This window comes from Hippoglossus hippoglossus, chromosome 23 (genome assembly GCF_009819705.1).
Source record: "Hippoglossus hippoglossus isolate fHipHip1 chromosome 23, fHipHip1.pri, whole genome shotgun sequence".
Lineage (NCBI taxonomy): Eukaryota > Metazoa > Chordata > Actinopteri > Pleuronectiformes > Pleuronectidae > Hippoglossus > Hippoglossus hippoglossus.
This window is the reverse complement of record NC_047173.1, coordinates 18281346-18303845: the sequence shown is the minus strand read 5'-3', so window position 1 is coordinate 18303845 and position 22500 is coordinate 18281346. Positions and strand designations below refer to the sequence as shown.

General features: G+C 44.1%; 2 protein-coding genes and 1 long non-coding RNA gene across 8 annotated transcripts in view; 2 read left to right on the top strand and 1 right to left on the bottom strand.

The window, feature by feature from the left end:
- ovch1 (ovochymase 1) overlaps positions 1-3328 on the top strand; it is a 3846-nt gene extending 518 nt beyond the window's left edge. Inside the window, exons 5-16 of one of the 5 annotated variants that reach the window (XM_034578301.1) lie at positions 356-539; positions 672-747; positions 913-1102; positions 1184-1323; positions 1568-1718; positions 1792-1827; positions 1919-2141; positions 2211-2368; positions 2452-2550; positions 2780-2916; positions 3054-3239; positions 3289-3328. In XM_034578301.1, coding sequence (XP_034434192.1) covers positions 356-539; positions 672-747; positions 913-1102; positions 1184-1323; positions 1568-1718; positions 1792-1827; positions 1919-2141; positions 2211-2368; positions 2452-2550; positions 2780-2916; positions 3054-3215 — 1556 coding nt within the window. In that variant the 3' untranslated portion in view covers positions 3216-3239; positions 3289-3328. The other 4 variants (XM_034578300.1, XR_004613080.1, XM_034578299.1 and 1 more) reach the window with 4 other exon arrangements.
- stab2 (stabilin 2) overlaps positions 1-22500 on the bottom strand; it is a 40762-nt gene that overhangs the window by 7441 nt on the left and 10821 nt on the right. The window contains exons 19-70 of one of the 2 annotated variants that reach the window (XM_034578282.1): positions 20074-20133; positions 19608-19709; positions 19432-19518; positions 19194-19305; positions 18939-19119; positions 18749-18842; positions 18514-18672; positions 18189-18284; positions 17778-17870; positions 17648-17695; positions 17445-17572; positions 17257-17359; positions 16621-16698; positions 16448-16537; positions 16254-16361; positions 16008-16139; positions 14247-14375; positions 14095-14157; positions 13275-13373; positions 12996-13191; positions 12814-12909; positions 12632-12689; positions 12452-12525; positions 12249-12374; positions 11993-12066; positions 11839-11910; positions 10909-11028; positions 10792-10836; positions 10631-10723; positions 10276-10431; positions 10051-10179; positions 9847-9906; positions 9555-9731; positions 9131-9220; positions 8912-9058; positions 8358-8417; positions 8158-8281; positions 7668-7817; positions 7486-7590; positions 7172-7279; positions 6325-6518; positions 6107-6248; positions 5812-5945; positions 5563-5728; positions 5226-5332; positions 5036-5155; positions 4795-4941; positions 4548-4659; positions 4335-4466; positions 3798-3893; positions 3523-3595; positions 3324-3452 (exon numbers count right to left, since the gene is read on the bottom strand). In XM_034578282.1, the coding sequence (XP_034434173.1) occupies positions 3886-3893; positions 4335-4466; positions 4548-4659; positions 4795-4941; positions 5036-5155; positions 5226-5332; positions 5563-5728; positions 5812-5945; positions 6107-6248; positions 6325-6518; positions 7172-7279; positions 7486-7590; positions 7668-7817; positions 8158-8281; positions 8358-8417; positions 8912-9058; positions 9131-9220; positions 9555-9731; positions 9847-9906; positions 10051-10179; positions 10276-10431; positions 10631-10723; positions 10792-10836; positions 10909-11028; positions 11839-11910; positions 11993-12066; positions 12249-12374; positions 12452-12525; positions 12632-12689; positions 12814-12909; positions 12996-13191; positions 13275-13373; positions 14095-14157; positions 14247-14375; positions 16008-16139; positions 16254-16361; positions 16448-16537; positions 16621-16698; positions 17257-17359; positions 17445-17572; positions 17648-17695; positions 17778-17870; positions 18189-18284; positions 18514-18672; positions 18749-18842; positions 18939-19119; positions 19194-19305; positions 19432-19518; positions 19608-19709; positions 20074-20133 (5484 nt within the window). In that variant the 3' untranslated portion in view covers positions 3324-3452; positions 3523-3595; positions 3798-3885. Of the gene's footprint in view, positions 1-3323; positions 3453-3522; positions 3596-3797; positions 3894-4334; positions 4467-4547; positions 4660-4794; positions 4942-5035; positions 5156-5225; positions 5333-5562; positions 5729-5811; positions 5946-6106; positions 6249-6324; positions 6519-7171; positions 7280-7485; positions 7591-7667; positions 7818-8157; positions 8282-8357; positions 8418-8911; positions 9059-9130; positions 9221-9554; positions 9732-9846; positions 9907-10050; positions 10180-10275; positions 10432-10630; positions 10724-10791; positions 10837-10908; positions 11029-11838; positions 11911-11992; positions 12067-12248; positions 12375-12451; positions 12526-12631; positions 12690-12813; positions 12910-12995; positions 13192-13274; positions 13374-14094; positions 14158-14246; positions 14376-16007; positions 16140-16253; positions 16362-16447; positions 16538-16620; positions 16699-17256; positions 17360-17444; positions 17573-17647; positions 17696-17777; positions 17871-18188; positions 18285-18513; positions 18673-18748; positions 18843-18938; positions 19120-19193; positions 19306-19431; positions 19519-19607; positions 19710-20073; positions 20134-22500 lie in introns of those variants that run through there. The other variant, XM_034578281.1, reaches the window with a different exon arrangement.
- LOC117757311 overlaps positions 4829-22500 on the top strand; it is a 28601-nt gene continuing 10929 nt past the window's right edge. Inside the window, exons 1-2 of the long non-coding RNA XR_004613084.1 lie at positions 4829-4981; positions 9570-9742. This is a non-coding gene — a long non-coding RNA (uncharacterized LOC117757311). The remainder of the gene's footprint in view (positions 4982-9569; positions 9743-22500) is intronic.

The window sequence follows — 22500 nt, the reverse complement described above, 5'->3', positions numbered from 1 at the left end:
GTGATTGTATTTTCATCCTCTTTATGAATATATAAATATATAAAATGTATAAATTGCAAGTTTGTTCTCTGGTATTATAAGTTGAAATAATATATAATGAAAATATTAATAACATAAGGAGTTTGTATTAAAATGTTGAATTTAGTTGATTAATCATACAGAGAAACGGGAAAAATGTTTTATTCACGTACAAATACTTTACCGTTTTTAAAATTTAAATTGTGAGTTGCTCTCTAATGTTTTACTCTTTTTGATCAAACTCTTTTTTTCTGAACTCATTGATTGGACTTGTTTAATCAAGTAGTTGAACTAACTCGTTAACTAACCTGTTGCTGTGACCCGGTCATCCTCTCAGACATAGCGGGCCACCGCTGCTTCCTGCCAGAGCAGGAGCTGGAGTCCCGGATCATCGGCGGTCAGGAGGCCTGGGCTCACTCGTGGCCGTGGCAGGTGTCTCTGTGCTTTGCGTCCATGCCGGCCTGTGGGGGCGCCATCATTGCTCCGCAGTGGATCCTGTCTGCTGCTCACTGCTTTCAGAGGTCATTCTCTCTCTCTCTCTCTCTCTCTCTCTCTCACTCACACACACACACACACACACACACACACACACGGTTCTGGACGAGTCGTGACGTCATCAGCTGATCAATGAGAATTAATCACACCTGCTGCAGGTACAACACGGCAAGACTCTGGAGCGTGAAGGCGGGTAAACATGACCTGGACAACCCTGAGGAGCCAGGACAACAGGTGTGTGTGTGTTAGTGTTAGTGTGTTAGTGTGTTTAAAGTCTGAACATCAGTCAGAACCTGGATGAATAAAGTTTATATTATGTTATATAATATGTTATTGTGTGTGTGATATGAACATATAAAACCTGTTGTGTGTGTGTGTGTGCATGATGTCACCTTTCAGTCAGTCGCCGTGGCGCTCATTATCATACACAATCGTTACAACAGTCGGACCAAAGAGAACGATGTGGCTTTGCTGAAGCTGCAGGAACCTCTGGTCTTCACCACGTCCGTCAGACCCATTAACATCTGGACGAGTCCTCTGCCGCTTTTCAGAGGCTGCACCATCACCGGCTGGGGCACCACCCGAGAGAGTGAGTCCTCACACACCTGAGAGCAGGTGACGTCAAGTCCGTCGAGTCTGACGCCTCCTGACATCTCTTGTCTTTGACCAGACGGACCTCGAGTCAGCAGACTGCAGGAGGTGAACGTCACTGTGCTGCCCTCTGATGTCTGTAACCAGTACTACAGTGGTAGGATCAGGTCCTCCATGTTCTGTGCTGGAAGGGGCAGAGGAGGAGTGGACGCCTGTCAGGTGAGACCTGAACCTGTCAGAGGCGACGAGACCATCAGAACCTGGACTCTAACCCTAACCCTTAAAACAAGTCAGACATGTGATGAGTCTACACGACAAATCTGTCCGTCCAACATCTTAGTTTCTTCATCTTCGTCGTCCTCTTCTGTAACCTTGTCTCGAACATCTAACGTCTGTAATCTTGTCTCTTAACGTCTGTTACCTCATCTCGAACGTGTGTAACCTCATCGTCCGTCGCTGTTAGGGCGACTCTGGCGGTCCTCTGTCCTGCTTCACTGGCAGTAAATACGAGTTGGCGGGTCTGATAAGTTGGGGCGTTGGTTGTGGACGAGCGAAACGACCAGGAGTCTACACCAAACTGCAAGAACACACCCAGTGGCTGTACGACAACACGAGTACGTTCACAGACGAGCTGACAACCGGAGTTTCTACCTGAAACGTGTGATGAGTTTGTTGTTTCTCTTTCAGATAAGATGATGCACGATGACGAGCTCGCTGACGGAGGTTCGTTTGAGCTGACACTGTTTTTATCTTGTGATCAGATGGCCTTCATTATTTATCATGTTTGTCCTGATGTCATGTGATCTGGAGACAGACGACAGGTGTGGGAGGCGGCAGAGCTCCAGCTGTGGTCGTTCTCCGGGCCTAGCCAGTCTTTCGACATCGCAGGACGATGACGTGTCTGTGGAGAACGTGACGGAGTCCTGTCCCTTCTTCTGGCCCTGGCAGGTCAGCCTTCAGTCCAACGGACGCCACTACTGCAGCGGCGTGCTGATCCATCGCCGCTGGGTTGTCACTGCCAAACACTGCAATGTCAGGTAAACATCGGCGCCCTTGTGACATCAGGTTCTGTCACCGCTGTTACGGACATTTACTTTTCTCCACAGAGCCAAAGACGACGTGGTGGTTCTAGGAATTCATGACCTCCGGTTCTTATCGTCCCAAAGCGTCTCTGTGGATGAGGTCTTCAACCTGCCGGAGGACGGAAGCTTTCCACCAAAATCTGACCTGTCTCTGCTCCGCCTCAGCGTGTCTGCCAGATTTAGTATAAACACAAACTCAGAGTCTCACGTATCCACGTCTGTCCAACGTCTGTCACACCTGAATGTGTCCTCTGTTCTGTCTCAGATTCAAATGTGTCTCCAGTCTGTGTCCCTGATGAGGACGAGGAGCTCAATGACAGCTGGAGTTGCTTCACCACTGGCTGGGGCGTAACCAAGGCAACAGGTGACCGCTGCCCTCCGTAACCTTTCGGACAGAAAAGTCCAAATGGATAAAATATTAAGGGAGAAAAGTCCTGAGAGAATGAGGTGTGTGTGTGTGTGTGTGTGTGTGTGTGTGTGTGTGTGTGTGTGTGTGTGTGTGTGTGTGTGTGTGTGTGTGTGTGTGTGTGTGTGTGTGTGTGTGTGTGTGTGTGTGTGTGTGTGTGTGTGTGTGTGTGTGTGTGTGTGTGTAGGTCACATTGATGCTGTTCGTCTCCACCATGCTGGACTGACTCTGGTGAACGGAACGTCCTGCAGGGGGCGTTGGGGGGAAGGACTCGTCACTGACTCTCACATCTGTGCTGATCCTGCTGGCTCCGCCTCCTGCATGGTAACAAGTTTATATACCGGCCGAACTCCTGATGTCAGTTAACGCAGCGTTCACGTCCGTCGACCGGCCACACGCGTCGGTGTGGGGGTAGGCGGGTGTAGTAACATTGGACTGACACCTGGTGTCTTCCTCCACAGGGCGACTCCGGAGCTCCCCTCTACTGTCAGAAGCGCAGTTCCTACTTCCTGTTTGGCGTGGTCACATGGGGCAGTCGGCGCTGTGACGTAGACAAACCATCCGTCTTCACCGCGGTGTCAGATTTTCATTCTTGGATCACGAAGGTGACGGACGACTCTTGAAAATACAGTTTGACTGTAAACTGTTTATCGTCCAATCATGTTCTTCTTTTAACAAACAAGACAAGAATCTTCTGACCAATCAGCTGTTACTGTGAACGTTCTTGTAATTAAAAGTCATGTCACCGTTGTTTGTTTGTTTTTTTATTTGATGAAACTTCTTTTCTCAGTTACATGATTAGATTGTTTTCTACAGTTTACATTACTCAACCAATCAGGAGCACCTGAACTCTTCTTCGGCTGAAACCTGATGACGAAGCTTCATCGCTCGCTGTGATCAGGGGCCGGAAACTCGGAGCGTGAGTATGACGCTGCAGCTTCTCTCAGCCGTCCTGCAGCAGGTCGTACGATCCTCCGTCCACCACCACGTGTTTGTCCTCTGCCTGAAAACAGTCTGAGGTTAACACAGCTGAGACTCGCTGAGACTCATTCTGATTCGCTCACTCATTATTTAGTTCAGTCAAGAAACGTCAGCTTGAAAACCAAATTTTAAACAGATGAAGCAAAACGACTGGAAACAGCTGATTATAAGAGAATGTGTTGAAGCTGTGTTGTTTTGATGATGTGTGTCAAACAGTGACTCACTGTGCCGTCAGACATCTTTGACTCTGGAGCTGCTTCATAAACAGGGTTACAGATGCTGCTGCCTGCAGGGGGCACCGTTTCCTCCTCTTCATCCTCCTTTAAGGGACGAAGACGATTTATCAATGAAACCAGAAAATATCATACACTAATTTAAACATTGTTCTCCACCCACTGGTGGTTGGATACAGTATAGGTCATAAACCCCTCCTCCTCCATGTTAGCATATGGGACCTTGATCAAAGTAAAGAATCAAAGAAGACGTTAAATAAATGTTTGTCAAAGATGTTTGTGTCATTTCAGGTTGTTCTTATCTCACTGATGTGTTTCTGATCAGTTTGGTTTGAATTAGTTATTTGATGATATTAAAACAGGCTGAGACGTCATGATTGATAGCTGAGACTGACTCATGATTGGTGGATAGTGTGTGTGGGCGGGACCTTGATACCACGATCACTACTGCACAGACTCACTGCAGATGACATCAGCACAAGGTGGCAGCAATCGATTCTGAGACAAACAATCACTGAGCACACAGACCTTGAAGTAGTGGAACTGGAATCCTTTGTTGTTGTTTTTGTAGAAGTTGTATCCGATGCACACGCCCGCCGCCACCAGAACCACCAGCAGCGTCACGCCCACTCCCATCCCCGCCTTGTGACCCACATGCATCTGCAGAACCAATCACAGTCATAGTTACTGCTCATGTGGGGTCAGGATGGAGGGATGCTGTGTTGTCATGACAACACTCACCTCTTGGCGAGGGGGGGGGGGCTTTCAGTGGACCCTGAAGAACATGTATGATCCCATTTGAGGCCACAACGTCTGAGTTGGTGACAAAGCGATCGTTGATGTAACGAGACGACTGAGGAAAAGAAATGGTTTCAAACAACAACCGCTGTCATGGTCATCAAAATCCAACTCATGACTAATTCTATGTGACACATGTCTGGGGACGGGCAACATCGCCCCCTTATTGACACAGGATGTAATGACTGACCAGAGCTGAGGGGTCCAGCAGATCGGACACTCCAAGGATCGTCAGACTCCCGACTCTTGTCCTGATTCGACTCCCGTTCTTCAGCTCGCTGAGAGGAAGAGCCCTCCCCTCGGACAGGTGGTACTCAATGTCCCACTGAGACAGAGTCTGCAGGGACACGAGGACAGGTGAGGATTGATGAGGACAGGTACGGACAGGTGAGGATTGATGAGGACGGACAGAATCTTAGTTCTCGTCTCACCTGGTTGTCAGGCAGTCCGTCGTTGTCGGGTACGAACAGCGTGGACTGAACCGTCAAGTTGCTCAGACGCTTCACAAACTGTTTCCCTGACAACGACACCTGTGAGCAGTTCAAGATTTGCTGAAGAAGAAGAAAGACAGGTCACGATGACGTCATCTGATTTAATGTGTCCTGTTAGTCTGGGACTCACCGTGAGGAAGTTGGAGAAGGTCGGAGTGGACATGAGCACCTGCAGCAGGTTTCCTGTGCACCTGAGCCCGTCTCCAACGTAACCCACCTGACACTCACACCTGACCTCTGCAACCAATCACAGCCTCTCTGATTAATACGTCCTCATCACTTCTATTTTTATTGAACCTCCAACTCAAATAAAGTAAAAGTGTCAAAATAAAAGTTTTTTTATCCATTTAAAAGTCAGATGAAACTAAATCAAAATAAAACATTAAAGTTTCGATAAAAATGTAATATTTATTACAAATATTGTAAATAATCTGATGACTTCATCTGGCCGACTCTTCCTCGCTCACCTTTCATCCGGTAGCAATAGACGTCCCACGACTCGCTCAGGTTCTTGCGGACTCCGTAGTCCACAATGCCGACGTGTCCGAAGCCGCAATTGGGGTTTGAGTAGGTGGTAGGATACGCCACCCGGGCCTGGTCCAACCAGCCGGCAGCACACATGTTGAGCCCACCCTGCGGAGACACGTCAGTTTGACCACGTGATGACACACATGATGAAACACGTGAACTAGTGTGTGCGTGACATGTTCACTGACCTCCTGAGCATAGGACAGCTGCGTGTACGTGGCCAGGGCACCTCCCTCTGCACCGCACGCTTGCTGCGCAAAACTGAAGTTCAGTTTGTACTGCCCCCTGTCTGAACGGAGGTGAAACACACCGAGCGTCGCATCTGCACACAAACACAACGACACATTAAACACAACACGTTCAACACAGTGAGTAAACTCGATCCGCTGATTGGTTCTCATTGGATCAGCTGAGACACGCCCTCTCAACCCTAAACTCAAAGCATCCAATGATGTGGAAGAGAACTCAGCATGTGATCCATACCTTCAAAGTGTAGGTCTGTACATTTGGCATCTTGATGACAGCGTCCGTTCCCTTGGAGACAGCGGCTGATTGGCAGCTGTTTGACCTCACAAGTCACGCCATCGCCGACGTAATTGTCTTTACACGTGCACCTCTTCTTACCCTGTTCACACAGACACGTCACGTTAGGACACATGAGACGTCAAATTCCAAACGTGTTTAAATGACTCGTTCCTCACCGGAGCCGTCATGGTGCAGGTGGCGTGTTCATGGCAGCCGCCGTTGTCTCCAGAGACGCAGGGGTCAACGGGCTGACAGCTGAACCCGTCCCCAGAGTGACCTTTAGGACACGTGCAGGTCACCACCTCTCCTATCTGAGAACACTTAGCGCCTTTAGCACAACCGCCATTCCAGACCCCGCACATCTCCGCCACTGAGGACATGGAGAGATCAGACGTCACGTTAGACACATCATATAAAGACACGTGTCCCCACTGAGGACATGGAGAGATCAGACGTCACGTTAGACACAACATATAAAGACACGTGTCCCCACTGAGGACATGGAGAGATCAGACGTCACGTTATACACATCATATAAAGACACGTGTCCCCACTGAGGACATGGAGAGATCAGACGTCACGTTAGACACAACATATAAAGACACGTGTCCCCACTGAGGACATGGAGACACCAGACGTCACGTTATACACATCATATAAAGACACATGTCCCCACTGAGGACATGGAGACACCAGACGTCACGTTATACACAACAGACACAGGCAGATCCAGGTCTTTCTTCTTCTTCTGGTCTTTATTTATAGTCTAGTGTTGATGACCACTGTACTTTACACTACAGGTTCTCTTCAGCATGCAGATGGTAAAGACTGGGATTGAACCGCCAACTTTGTGGTTAGAGGACGATCATGTTCTTTCAAAATAAAAGCAGCTGAACTGACTGTGATCAGCTCCTGTTACACACACTGATTTACTGTGATGACATCATCAGGAAGTGATGTCACACAGAGTCACATCAACAATCGTACTTCCTGTTTCTTCCTTTTTTTGAGCCCAGTGTTTACCTGTGCAGGTGAATCCATCTCCTTCATAAAATGGCCGACAGACGCAGGTGCTGTTTTCCGTACAGACGGCTTTAGGAGAACAGGGTGGAGAACACACAGAGACGTGACCTGGATGAGACGAGACACCGTCAGTTAGCTGATTCACACTGACCAGGAAGTGACATCACTCAGGTTTAATGGACCTGGATCCTGTTTCATCAGAATCCATCAATAAAAAAGTGGATCATCACTAAACATGAATCTAATAAAACCTTCTTATGATGTTTGTGATAAAAAACATTTAAAATAAAACTTAAATCGTACGTCACACTCACTCTGCTCAGTGTCACATAGCTCGCCGCTCCAGCCCGCCTCACACAGACACGCCCCCGTACCTTTACGTCCGTCGTCACATGGCCCGTGTTCTGAGCAGTTACAGGCTGATAAAAAACAGAAGTCACAGGGGTCAGAGGTCACGACACCTTTAGGTTGAACTGTCACTCAGGATACTGCTCACCTTTACAGGTGGGCCCGAAGAACCCATCACTGCACTGCTCGCAGGCCACGCCCCCGAAGCCTGCGTCACAGGTACAGGTGCCGTTGCCAAGGTGACCGTCATCACAGTTACCATGGTTACTACAGGAGGAGCCGACGCCACCTGGACACACTGCACACGTCGATTGACACGGGGTTAATCAAGGATGATGTCACAATCAAAGTAAAGACGATTTGTACTGAAAGTGATGGAAAGTTAATGGAATAAAAGAATATTTTTCATTAGGACTTAGCCTAACCCTAACCCTAAAATGTATTCAAATTTATTTTGTATCAATATATAAAATTAAAACGTATAAAACTGATGAGTCAAGAAAACTTGTCTAGATGATGAAAAATTTAAATAACTTTATATATGAATTTTATTTTGAAGATTGTGACACAAATAAGAACTTTAACTTACAACTAAATCAAATTGAGTGAAATAAATTAAATGTTTTATGCCATCTCACCCAGACAATCTCGTCCGTGGTAACCATGACAACACTTTGGTTGCCAGACGTTGATGGTGCAAACGCTGAGACAGCCAGAGTTTTTGGTGACGAACATGGTGGGAAGGTCACACTTCTGGATCTCCTAAAGACGACACGTTTGTATAGAGACAATTCTTTTTTTATTTTATATATTACGAAGACGATGAAGATGATCATACCTTAAGTTTGGAGCCTTTCGGACAGCGAGACGCTGAGGCCGAGCAAAATCCACAACTCATCTACCACAGAAGAAGAAAAAAGACGTGAATAAAACTAGAAACCGAGAAACGACCTGAGACACACAGTCCGACCTGCACGTCGTTAGTATGTCAGCCACCATTAGCATTTTTAGCTAACATTAGCATTTCTGATATTTTCTGACCTGATCAGTTTGTCAAAGTTTGAAAATACAAACGTCAGTAATTTATTGTGTTTAAATAATCTAATAGAATATGAATAATAATAAAAAAACTTCATGGTTCTTGTTACTGTTACAGTGAACAATAAAGTTTTTAAAGGACTTTTATGGTGCAGTTGGTTTTAATAAAACTTTTATATTCTCTCAATGTGAAGCACATTGAATTTACTCAAATGAAATGTGCTTTATAAATAAAATTAGCATGAAGCATATTTGTTGTAAATTTCTCATTACTTCATTACAGACTTCATGAGAAACAGTTCATCTGAAAAACACCAGGGGGCGCTGCAGACAGAACATAACATGAGGATTTACCCGGAGTTCAAAGGTGGTCTGTTCATCACAGCGTCCTCCGAGGCTGGGCGGAGTCAGAAGGCAGTCGATCCCGTATGCAATCCCACCATTAAAGATGAGGTGTCTCTGAACTATGCGACATTTCCCGTCATTAACGAAGATTTCTCCCTGTTCAAAGCAAGACATCGTTGAGTGAGAGTCGCGCTCGTCGACTCCTCATTGATTTCCTGTCGTACTTACGATGTTGTCTGTCCCTCCGCAGATGAAGGAGAGTGGTGAACCCTGCAGCGTCCGAGCCGAGTCCAGATAGATCAAACTTTCAGCGTAAATCTGAGCGAGCAGAGAAGAAGTTCTTAGAGAACATACCTGTAGAGCTCCCCCTGGTGGTTGAGCACATGATCACAGATAGAACAGATGTTTGGAGTTCCCCAGGGATCGATTCTTGGTCCAGTTTTTATTATGTCTACAATAACTATGTTTATGTGTATATGTTTGTTTCTCCTTTGATAAACACATTATAAATTAATACATTTTCAGGTGTGATGCCACTTTACGCTAAGGACATAGTTTTATCTTCATATAAAAACTCAGTGAATTCTTTTGATTGTAACTGTTCACGTTCGTTCTCGTTGGTTCAGCTTAAATAGAGTTTTTGGTTTTGAACCTTCTGGCTGTGCAGGATGTGGTACTTCAGGTACTCCACCAGCTGAATGCGGTTGTCTGGGTGGAACAGGAAGTCCTTCTGCTGCTGAGGCAGAGACGCCATCACGACGTCTGACGGCAGGAAGAGCGTGAGCGGCTGGTACATCCCATCATGCACCAGGTCCATCACGCCTGTGTCCTGAAGCAGAGGTTAACAACAGCATCATGTGACCAGGGCCAGCCAATGAGGTGTGTGTGTGTGTGTGTGTGTGTGTGTGTGTGTGTGTGTGTGTGTGTGTGTGTGTGTGTGTCACCTCGAGCAGCTTGTAGAAGTGTGTGTATCCATGACGTTCGGCCACATCGGTCAGATTCATCTGTTAGAGTTCAGGACAGGAACAACGAGTTATTGACAGAAAAATAAATCAATCAGTGGTTTATTCTCCGCAGATCAATTTGTTTCTACATAATTAAATATCAATAATCAATCTGAAAGTTATTGATTAATGTTGTGAACTGACAGAGATGTTGGGATCTGAGTCTTTGTTGATGTCTGGAGGAAACAGAATCTTGTCGATCTCGTGGAAAATCCCATTGATGCTGACGTCGTCGCTGTACGTCACGTTAGCGTCGTTGATGAAGATATTTCCCTGAAAATATATAAACAGTTTGTATTCATCATGAATCAGCTGATCATGTGACAGCTTTTTAAATATTGATCAACATTAAGCTGCCTGATTGGTCACCTGGCTTGATCTGGTGGACAGGACGAGTCCGGACAGAGACGTCAGGTTTCGGGGTCGACTCAGGTCGGCGGGCAGCAGCGTGTGACACATGACGATGTGGCTTCGCAGGATTGTGGCGTATTGTTCTTTACGTTTCTCCGAACTCAGGGATTTCATCTAAATGAATAAAAATGTGTTTATTTCAGGTCATCTTTTTATTACAGATTCAGGGTTTTTGTATAATATGTTTAATAGAATATGTATATTTTATAAATAATAATAATAATAATAATAATAATAATAATGAAGAAGTTTAATTATTATTAATTAAATATGATTGATTATTAAGCTACTTGTTGTGAAAACATGTGGTCACCTTGCTGGTGCCCACTCTGTCCACTGTGAAGGCGTTGCTGCTCGGTGGAAAGACGGTGAACGGGCCGCGACCTTTCAGAGAAATCTCCACCATCTGAAAGAAGAGTTCACATCATTAGTCAGTTTTCAACTGCAGGGGGCGACAGAGCGATAGTCACTCACCATCAGGCCAAGGTAAAAGTCTCGCAGCTTCCTCATCAGGATTTCCTGCACAGAGTCACATGTTAGATTCCATATGGAACCAGGCCGGCTTTAATGTCATGTGATGTCATGTCTCACCTTGCCCACGGTGCCTCTGCATTTGAGTCCGTCTCCCAGGAAGTTGGACTTGCAGGTGCAGGTACGGACACCTGGACCGCTCATGTTACAGCGAGCAAACTGATGACAGCCGCCATTTTTCTAGAAACAGTCAGAGATAGGTCACCCCTCCACAGAGTCACATGACCACATTTCATAGCCTCTACTGACACCTGGTGTTTCACAGTGCTGCCTATTTACTAAAGCACACCTTTGATTTGTATTAAAGAGACCTATTTAGCTTTTTCAGTCTTTCCCAGTCCTCTAATGGTTTGTATATATGTTTTGTGAATGTAAACATGTGCATGGCTCAAAGTCTGCAGCAGAGGGCGCTCTTCTCTCTCACAGTAAACTATTTTCTGGAGGCAGCTGGAAAGCCTCAACCTTGATTTTTCTAATATGTCCGTTTCTGGCCAGCAGGGTTTTCATCAGCATAATGAACCCCTAGCGGCTATTCGGACACGCCCCCAACAAAACCAAAGCAAAGTGTAACCTGTGCTGGGAGGAGGAGCTAGCAGCGTTCACCCTTCAGGGGCTGTTGGAAAATCAAAACACCACACAGAGTGCAACCAAGCTAAAGTCCCCGGGTATTCACAGTTGGCCTGTTAACTAAAGCTAAAGCTGCGGAATTGTGTTTTTAATATTTTAAATGAATTACAGCTATATAATTCAAAATAATCATCGTCTTCGATTTGTCCTGAGGTACCTGAACTCATCACCAGCTGTTCAATCAGAGCAGACTGGGCTTTCTAGGGGGGGGCAGGAGCGGAGAGTGTTTTCTGAACTTTGGAGCCTATGAACCTTTTCAAGTGGAACCCAAATTAAAATGATGAACCCCAAACATAATAGGTCTCCTTCAAACAACGTTAAAACAGAACCTTTATTGATTATTGATGACATCATCAAACTCACCTTTTGACACAAGTTGATCATGTGACAGTTCTGTCCGTCGCCCGAGTAACCCTCACTGCAGGAACAGGACGTCTGCACACAGCATGACATCAATAATCAACTATCACTAATCACTAATCACCAGCTGATAGTCGTACGTGTGTAGAGTCTTTACTTTGTTCGGTCCAACGTGGACGCAGTCCGCGTTGGCATGACAACCTCCGCTTCCTTGCAGACAGGGATTTATCTCTGTGGGAGAAAAAACTAAAATCTTGCAGCATCGAACACATCACACTGACATGACTGATCAATAATCAAATTCATTGATTTTTAATTGAATAGAGACTTAAGGTTTGAATGTATTTGAAAAGTGTTATTAACATTTAAAGATGCACTTAAACCTGTGAGCCACCACCTGAGGCCACACCTACCAACACACACGAGTCCGTCTCCATAGTAACCGTTGTTACAGACACAGGCCCTGCGTCCAGGTCGAGTCCTCTTACAGACGGCGTAAAGACTGCAGCCGCCATTATCCTCCACACACGGGTCTTTAGCTGTAAACACAGACACAGATGCTCAGTCTGACCGTCACAGCTGAGACTGATGCACCTGAGAGGTCACCTGACCATACCTTGACAGGAAGTCCCGTTTCCCTGGAAACCAGCAGCGCAGAGACACTGAGGTCCGGACGGTCCGATCACACAACTGTCACACAAACACAACAAATCACATTACAACACATTACACCGAGCTGCGTTCAGAGCAGCGTTCTGCAGGGGGCGCTGCATCTCACTGAGCTGTGTTCACATACTTTGCACTTGTGTGACATTTCACTGAGCCGCACAACTCGTCAGCCGCCGACTCGACTTCTGTAAATCAGGACACTCTCGTTACATATAAATGTACAATATATATAAATATACATACATGTATTAATACATGCTCTGTCATATAAACACACAGGTCACACTCTCTCTTCTTTTGTTTTCTTACTTTCGTCACAGAGGATTCCTCGCCACCCGACATCACACTCACACGTCCCGTCGCCCGTGATGCCTTCGTTACAGCGTCCGTTTTTACATCCGCAGTCTGAGGGAGGCAGGAAGAGGCGGAGTCACAGTTAAATGTCCAATCATGTTTCTTGGTTAACAGTTTCCTATGTGAAGCGTCCTCACCCTGATCACAGTGGACACTATATTTGCCACTCTGGCAGGTTTCACACGCCGTCCCGTTAAAACCTTGGTTACACTGGCACACTCCGGTTCCATTCGTCCCGTCCATACACGCTCCGTTACCAAAGCAGGGCCGACCCTGTGCACCTGGACAAGGCTCACAGTGCTTCCCGAAAAACCCGCCACAACACGCTTGGACCTGAGAACAGACGAGAACTGTGAGACCGCAAACGTGTTCGTCCTACTCATGTGAATTACACGTATGTGTCAGAGCAGACGTACAATGTTCTTCTGAAGGCAGGTGGGTCTGCAGCCGATGGTCAACAGTCGCTCTCCTTCAAACATGCGGCTGAACATACACTTCCTGCTCCGCACGGATTTCTGCAGAGACCAAAGGTCAGTTTTAATGAAAGAAAATCAGTGAGAGCTTTAAAGAGTCAAGTCTCGCCACTCATTTATGTTAAATCAGTTTTCTTCAGTCGGTTTTTAATTTATTGTACGTTTCGAATTTTTTGTCAAAACTATGTCTCAATAAACTCATTAGTTGACATTTGTTGACACACTGTCTCTGAGGACACACACTGACTCTGAGGACACACACTGTCTCACTGACTCTGAGGACACACTCTGACTCTGAGGACACACACTGACTCTGAGGACACGCACTGTCTCACTGACTCTGAGGACACACTCTGACTCTGAGGACACACACTGACTGAGGACACACACTGTCTCTGAGGACACACACTGACTCTGAGGACACACACTGTCTCTGAGGACACACACTGTGGTGGAAACCTTTGACATCACTACTCAATAATAACACATGGACCTATTTTCAGGAAGCTGACAGAGAGCATTTGGTGTTTTGGAGTCGGAGCCTCTGGAAACAGATTGAGATGTACTGAGTGAGTGAAAATAGAAACATCATCTGCAAACAGGCAGAGTTTCAACATTTTGTTCCTCTTGTTTCTGTTTTTCAGATAAAGTTTGGAAGTCTGAGGTGATGGACTAGTCTGCATCATTTGTCAGTAAATGTTCATCTGAGTCAAATCATTCTGAGAATCTGAAGTTTTCATTGTGCGACAGTTTAAAATCTTACGTCTGGGATGGAGTTGTTGGGGCAGATTTTGCTGATTGGGAACAAACAGTCCATGCATGTTGCCTGTGAAGAGAAGAGAGGAGGTTGTTGGTAAACAGCTGATTTTGTGTCCGTTGTTCTCCTCAGTTCCTTCGCTTTCTTGGGTTCCGTACCGTGACCTTCTGATACGTAGCTTCATCGCAGCGGTTCCTGTTGATCTTGAGAACGGCCGACAGACCGTGAATCACGCCGTTACCGCTCAAGATGTTGGATGAGTTGATCTGAGCGTCGTTCACTAACAGCTGGAGGACGGAGAGAGAGAGTGAGTCAGGATGTAATCAGATACTCATGTAATTAAAACTTTATTTATATAGCACTTATCTAAACAAGGTTACAATGTGCTCCACAAAATCCATGGTAAAAAAATAAAAACACTGTAGCTAAAGATAAATCTGACTGGCTACTGGCTTGTATGGCAGCGCTATGAAAACCATGTGGCCGCTCAGTAGATCAGACATCGTCATTACCTCTGTGTCTTTTCAAACTAAACACCTCCTGTCAAAGGCAGCAGAGTCAAAGCTGTCCCATTTAAGAAACTACATAAAATATAGATGCAATAAAAGTACGATAAAAGGAATAAAGGAGTTAAAACAACAAAGTAGCACCACAATTACAAATCACATGATAAAAAGCTTTACTATAAAAATAAGTTGTGAGCAGTGATTTAAAGACAGGTAGTGAGTTCCAGAGCCTCTGGGCCCTGACAGAGAAAGTCACCTTGAGTAGCCTTGACCTCGGGAAAGCCAACAAGGACCGGCTGCGACTTGTAGGGAGTCAAGTAGGGGCCAGCACATGTTGAGCTTTAAAAATTATCAATCCTGAATTTAACTGGAACCAGTGAAGGGATGCAAGAATTGGCCTGATATGAGACCTGCGGTTTGTTTGAGTTAAAATACAAGCAGCAGTGTTTTGAACAAGCTGCAAACGAGTTACTACGGTTTGGCTGAGCAGGGAAAAGACAAAGGCATGTATTATCTTTTCTAAGTCAGAGAGAGATAGAACTAATTAAATTTTGGAAATATTTCATAGATGAAAGTAGCAGGATTTAATGCTTTCATTAATGTGTGTTTGGAAATTCAGATGGGAATCGAATGTGTCACCTAGATCTTTAGCTGTTGTTTTTATATTGCTGGCCAGGGGACTGAGAAATGATAGGGGTCTGTCTGCTAGCTGGTCGGGATCGAATTTTATTATTTCAGTTTTATTTGAATTTAACTGAAGGAAGTCAAGTGACATTCCTCAATGGCCGATAGGCACTCTGTTAGGAAATTTCTCTTTCTGAGAGATAAGACTTGAACCAACTAAGGGCAGTTCCAGATTCATTGCGTTAGTCTATTGATAAGAATGTTATGATCAATGGTGTCTTAGGTCAAGGAGCAGTAATACGGAAAAATAACCAGCATCGGCAGACATCAATAAATCATTTGCAATTTAAGGAGAGCAGATTCCGTACTGTGTAGTTTACAAAATCCAGGCTGGAACTTAACAAAAAATGTATTATTGTCACACACAGCTAAACGTTGGGTTAGAACCACCTTCTCAAGAATTATGGATATGAAGGGGGGTTTTGAAAATGGCCTATAATTCTGTGGCAGTGATTGGTCAAGATTTGGCTTTTTCAGTAAAGGCTGAATGGAGGCTTTCTTAAAATGATCAGAGACACGGCCAGAAGAAAGAGAGCAGCGAATACTTCTGAGAAGGCTAGGGCCAATAGTACTGATTTCTTCTTTTAGGATTGAGGTGGGAAGGATGTCGAGAGAAAGAAGAACACATGTGCGACACGGCGTCAATGAGTTCTGCGATATTTGGAATGACAGTGGTAGTATCAGTTCAGTTTATATTAAAAAAAAGATAATCAGTTACTGATCAGATACCTTTCCCTCTCGGAGGACGATGGCGAGCTGGAAAGAGAACCCCAGCAGCGTCTGCTTGTAACCTCCAGGCTGCAGGTCGGTCTTTAACAGGCGCTCTGCTGCCACCACATGGTAACGAGTCGTATTAACATCCTGTTAATAGAAAATTAAATTGCAGAGATGTTATTCAGAACTTTTTGTCCTCAGTAACTGGACGTTTTATTATTTCATCAGATAAACGACATTAGAGACGTAAACAACAAGTACCAGAGCAGTTGCAGACATTTTCTTCAGGTAATCGTTGATGGCGGCATCTGTTGGAGCGAAGACGGTGAATTCATCACCCTGTTCGATCTCGTCCGTCAGGTTGTAATCCTCAACAACACAAACAGAGACACACTGTGAACATTACACATTTATATTGTGTGTTTATGTTCGGGTATAGGTGTGTGTGTTCGTACAATGAGATATGATCTGAAGAGCGAGAACTCGGGTCTCAGAGCGAGTGTCGCCAGCAGCCCTTCACTCAGCTTCCTGTCGGGAACCAGAACCTGAGGATGAATGCAGAGAGAAAAGTCCGTCAGTCGGAGGTGATAAAGTGTCGCCAGCATCGTGAACGCCATCGGCTCTGTACCTTATCGATAATGTGGATCAGTCCATTGGTAGCAGCAATATCGGATGTGGTGATGGTGGCGCCGCCAACAGTTGTGAGCTGATAAAACAATATCTTAAAATGGTTAGAAAGTTCTTGGAGAGATTTAAAGATCTGACCCGTACAAGGAGCTGCGATTATCAAGTCCAGAGACCTTACGTTGTGCGATCCACATCAGAATATATTACACGAGTCAAACACAGAGACCAAACAGTAGGAAGAGCCACCCGCTCCACAAACCAAGAAGATTCATCAGGTCACGATCACAAGCAGCGCCTCGTTTTCGGAACATTCTCAGGGTTTTACTTCGTGAATTCGACCATCTCGACTCAATTGTGATGGAGGAATTTCAGCACCAACAAACTGAACTGTGGTACGATGGGAACCAGGCGCTCCATCTTTGCACCAACACAACTTTCTCTCCCCACCTGCCGTTCTCACTGGATCTGACTTCCTGCGACTACGAAGAATGTGACAGCCAAATTTATATCAGCTACTTGTTGTTAATGCAACTGTCCTCAATAAATAAAAGTCAGCGCAGGTTAGAAGACGTTCACAACAAATTTCTGGTCTTCTGGCCAGAAACTTGAATGTAAACCATCACCTCTGTGGACTCACCTCATTGGCTGTAGAAACAGGGAAAGTACTCTTGAGAAGTGAGGTCACAGTGGAAGTGGTGCTCAGGCTGGAAGATGGATAGTTTCCAGGGATCATGTGATTTCTGTCAGGTGTGAAACACAGATGTGAACAAACAGCTGGAGACAAAGTTCATCTGTCCTAAATAAAAAACACTTTAAAGTTTTAACCTGATGAGACTCGGCAGGTTTCCCTTTGTCGTCCAGAAGTTCTTGTCGTTTGAAGACATTTTGTCGACAGCAGCAGAAGATGGAACCAGGAGGGTGATGTTCTGATCCGACAGAGACACACCGGAGTCCTGACGGAGGACGGACAAGACTGATGACATCACAACAAACTATGAAGCTGACAAACAGAGCCTGCTCGTACTCACAGTCGTCCACCTGAAGAATTCGGACGTCTCGGCCAGCACCATCAGCTCCTTTAACACCAGGAGAACAGACTCAGGTGTGTCAGTGAACGCACCGCACAGCGTTTAACGTGTGAACATGGCCGACACTCACCTGTTCCACGCTCCCGAAACACATCCGGCCATCTCCAACATAACCTTCGTCACAGACACACGTCCACTGAGATGACAGCAGCAGACAGCTCGCCTGAACACGAGGACACGGACAATTATCTGACGTCTGACAAGTCACCTGATCACATAATCTACTTATCAATTACTATTCGTGATCAATAACATTCATGAATCAAAACCACAGACTTGTGAATCGTGGTCCAATCGACCAATCATGAGTCAGACTCAGCCTGTTCTTATATCATCAAATAACTAATTAAAACCAAACTGATCATCATGAATGTCTACTTTGATGTTTTTAGTTTGGTCCATGGCCCATCTGCTAACATGGATGAGGAGGGTTTATGACTATACTGCAGTCAGCCACCAGGAGGCGATCATTTCATCTCACCAGGTAATGGCAGCCTCCGCTTACGGTGACACACGGATTCACAGCTTCACAGTCTCGTCCGTTTCCTTTGTATCCATGTTTACAGCTGCAGTCACTCTGACATCAAAGACAACACGCTCACACACACCATTGGTTCATTTAAATATGGACAGACATCAGGAGACAATGATTAAAAACCAGAAGCTACTAGCAGAGTTAACTGTTAGCCGACTCCATCACCCAGAGCATCATGGGAAGTGTTATTCCAAACAGAGGTGAGACTCCCCTCAGCAAACAATGACACCTGCAGGGGCTGTGAGGAAGTGCAGGTTAAGATAAAGCTCACCTGTCCAGGACCAACGTAGATGCAGGTGGCGTTAGGGTGACAGCTGCCGGCGTCAGGACCGTCACAGTTGTTGATTGATTGACACTCGTCTCCGTCCTCCCTCCATCCTGTCAGACACTGGCAGGAGCGAGTCCCAGGTCCTGTCCTTATACATTTAGCCTGCAGGGGGCAGCGCAGAGTCAAACATGACGGATCTGGACAGAAGAGCCGTGACGATTGTTAAAGTGCGACTTACGTTCATGCTGCAGCGGCCACGGAGAGGCGGAGCGCAGGGGTCGGACTCCACACAGGTGATACCATCGCCCTGGTAACCAGGTTTACACACACACCTGAAAACACACAGCACATGCACCAACTCTTTACTGCCCCCTGCTGTACATCTGCAGTAGAGTTGTTTAGAGTCAGAGCACCACAGATGAATTCACCTGGCCGTCCCCTGACTGAAATCGCAGTCAGCATGGGCGTGGCAGAACTGAGCCTGGACGCCGCACGCCGCCGTCTGTCGATCGCAGAACGGACCAGTGAAGCCCAGCAGACACGAGTCGACTTTACAGCGACCATCTGAGTCCGGACGGTTGTCGCACTGTCCGTGGGCACAGAGACACGCTGCGGACACACAGGTGAGGTCACTTCCTCTGACATCACACGTATCTGACGTCACAAGGTGATATGTCACTTACTCATGTCACACGTTGGTCCATGTTTATTGGTTCTGGAGCAGAAGTGACAGCGAGAGCCTCCGAAGTTTGGATCACAGCCACAGGAACCGTTTCCTGTGATGCCCTCCATACACTGTAAAAAAAAACTTTACCTCAACCCTCCATACACTGTAAAAAATACTTCAGTAGGTAAAAAACTATTTAGTCCTTCCAAATTTTTGGTCAATAGAGATTTTTGTTTGTGCAGTGTGAGTCTGACCTGACCGTGTCCTGAGCACGGCGTCTGGTATCCACCTGGACAGGGATGACAGTCAGGACCATAGAAACCTTTACAACACGCTGGCGTCTAAACACACACAAAAATACACACTTCCATCAGAACAGTCTTGGTTGAAGTGAAAATGAACTCAGGTCATGAATCATGTGTTTCTGTACCGTTACAGTTGTATTGCAGAGCCGGGAGCAGCCGGTGGACGGGACTTTGATGGGCGAACTGCCGATAGAAGCCATGTACAGACATCCAAACCTGGATGAGCCCTGACGAGCAGAGATCACACACAGACACAGTTTTATAATTCATACTATAACTCACGTTTCATCCCACTGTTTATTACACAGTTTATTAACACAGTTTAAGAAGTGATTAGAGTGAGAAGTCTTACTGTGTAATAAACTGTAATAAACTTTGATAAACTATAATAAACTGCAATAAACTGAGATAAACTGTAATAAACTGTAATAAACTGTAATAAACTGTTATAAACTGTAATATACTGTAATAAACTATGATAAACTATAATAAACTGCAATAAACTGAGATAAACTGTAATAAACTGTAATAAACTGTTATAAACTGTAATAAACAGTGTTATAATAAACTGATCAGAGTGAGATGTCTTACTGTGTCAACTCCAGATGAGCACGGTAACACTTTGATCTTCAAGCAGCTAACACACTCGCCCTGAAAAAAAACAGCTGAAGATTGAGTGTAAATCTGTTTTTCTTCAGTTTTAAATCAGATTAAAATCAAGTTAAAAACGGGATTGAATCAGGTTTGAATCAGGTTTGAATCAGGTTTAAATCAAGTTTGAATTAGGTTTAAATCAAGTTTGAATCAGGTTTGAATTAGGTTTAAATCAAGTTTGAATCAGGTTTGAATTAGGTTTAAATCAAGTTTGAATCAGGTTTAAATCAAGTTTGAATCAGGTTTGAATCAGGTTTGAATTAGGTTTAAATCAAGTTTGAATCAGGTTTGAATCAGGTATGAATCAGGTTTAAATCAAGTTTGAATCAGGTTTAAATCAAGTTTGAATCAGGTTAAAATCAGGTTTGAATCAAGTTCGAATCAGGTTTGAATCAGGTTTGAATCAAGCTTAAATCAGGTTTGAATCAGGTTTGAATCAGGTTTAAATCAGGTTTGAATCAGTTTGAAATCAGGTTGAAATCAAGTTTGAATCAAGTTTGAATCAAGTTCGAATCAGATTTGAATCAGATTTGAATCAGGTTTGAATCAGGTTTGAATCAAGCTTAAATCAAGTTTGAATCAGGTTTGAATAAACTTTGAATCAGGTTTGAATCAGGTTTAAATCAACTTTTAATCAGGTTAAAATTAGGTTTGAATCAGGTTTGAAACAGGTTTAAATTAAGTTTGAATCGGGTATGAATCAGGTTTAAATCAACTTTGAATCAAGTTCGAATCAGGTTTTTAATCAGGTTTGAATCAGGTTTGAATCAAGCTCGAATCAGGTTTGAATCAGGTTTGAATCAGGTTTGAATCAAGTTTGAATCAGGTTGGAATCAGGTTTGAATCAGGTTAAAATCAGGTTTGAATCAGGTTTGAATCAAGTTCGAATCAGATTCGAATCAGGTTTGAATCAGGTTTGAATCAAGCTTGAATCAAGTTTGAGTCAGGTTTGAATAAACTTTGAATCAGGTTTGAATCAAGTTTGAATCAAGTTTGAATCAGGTTTGAATCAGGTTTGACTCATGTTTGACTCAGGTTTAAATCAGGTAAATATCCGGTTTGTATGAGGTTTTAATCAGGTTTGAATCAGGTTTAAATCAAGTTTGAATCAGGTTTGAATCAGGTATGAATCAGGTTAAAATCAGGTTTGAATCAGGTTCAAATCAAGTTTGAATCAGGTTTGAATCAGGTTTGAATCAGGTATGAATCAGGTTTAAATCAAGTTTGAATCAGGTTCAAATTAGGTTTGAATCAGGTTTGAAACAGGTTTAAATTAAGTTTGAATCAGGTTTGACTCAGGTTTAAATCAGGTAAATATCCGGTTTGTATGAGGTTTGAATCAGGTTTGAATCAAGTTTGAATCAGGTTTGAATCAGGTTTAAATCAAGTTTGAATCAGGTTTGAATCACGTTTAAATCAAGTTTGAATCAGGTTTGAATCAGGTATGAATCAGGTTTAAATCAAGTTTGAATCAGGTTCAAATTAGGTTTGAATCAGGTTTGAAACAGGTTTAAATTAAGTTTGAATCAGGTTTGACTCAGGTTTGACTCAGGTTTAAATCAGGTAAATATCCGGTTTGTATGAGGTTTGAATCAGGTTTGAATCAAGTTTGAATCAGGTTTGAATCAGGTTTAAATCAAGTTTGAATCAGGTTAAAATCAGGTTTGAATCAGGTTTGAATCAAGTTCTAATCAGGTTTGAATCAGGTTTGAATCAGGTTTAAATCAAGTTTGAATCAGGTTTAAATCAAGTTTGAATCAGGTTAAAATCAGGTTTGAGTCAGGTTTGAATCAGGTTTAAATTAAGTTTGAATCAGGTTTGACTCAGGTTTAAATCAGGTAAATATCCAGTTTGTATGAGGTTTGAATCAGGTTTAAATCAAGTTTGAATCAGGTTTGAATCAGGTTTGAATCAGGTTTAAATCAAGTTTGAATCAGGTTAAAATCAGGTTTGAATCAGGTTTGAATCAAGTTCTAATCAGGTTTGAATCAGGTTTGAATCAGGTTTAAATCAAGTTTGAATCAGGTTCAAATTAGGTTTGAATCAGGTTTGAAACAGGTTTAAATTAAGTTTGAATCAGGTTTGACTCAGGTTTGACTCAGGTTTAAATCAGGTAAATATCCGGTTTGTATGAGGTTTGAATCAGGTTTGAATCAGGTTTGAATCAGGTCTAAATCAAGTTTGAATCAGGTTTGAATCAGGTTTAAATCAAGTTTGAATCAGGTTTGAATCAGGTTTAAATCAAGTTTGAATCAGGTTAAAATCAGGTTTGAATCAGGTTAAAATCAGGTTTGAATCAGGTTTGAATCAAGTTCTAATCAGGTTTGAATCAGGTTTGAATCAGGTTTAAATCAAGTTTGAATC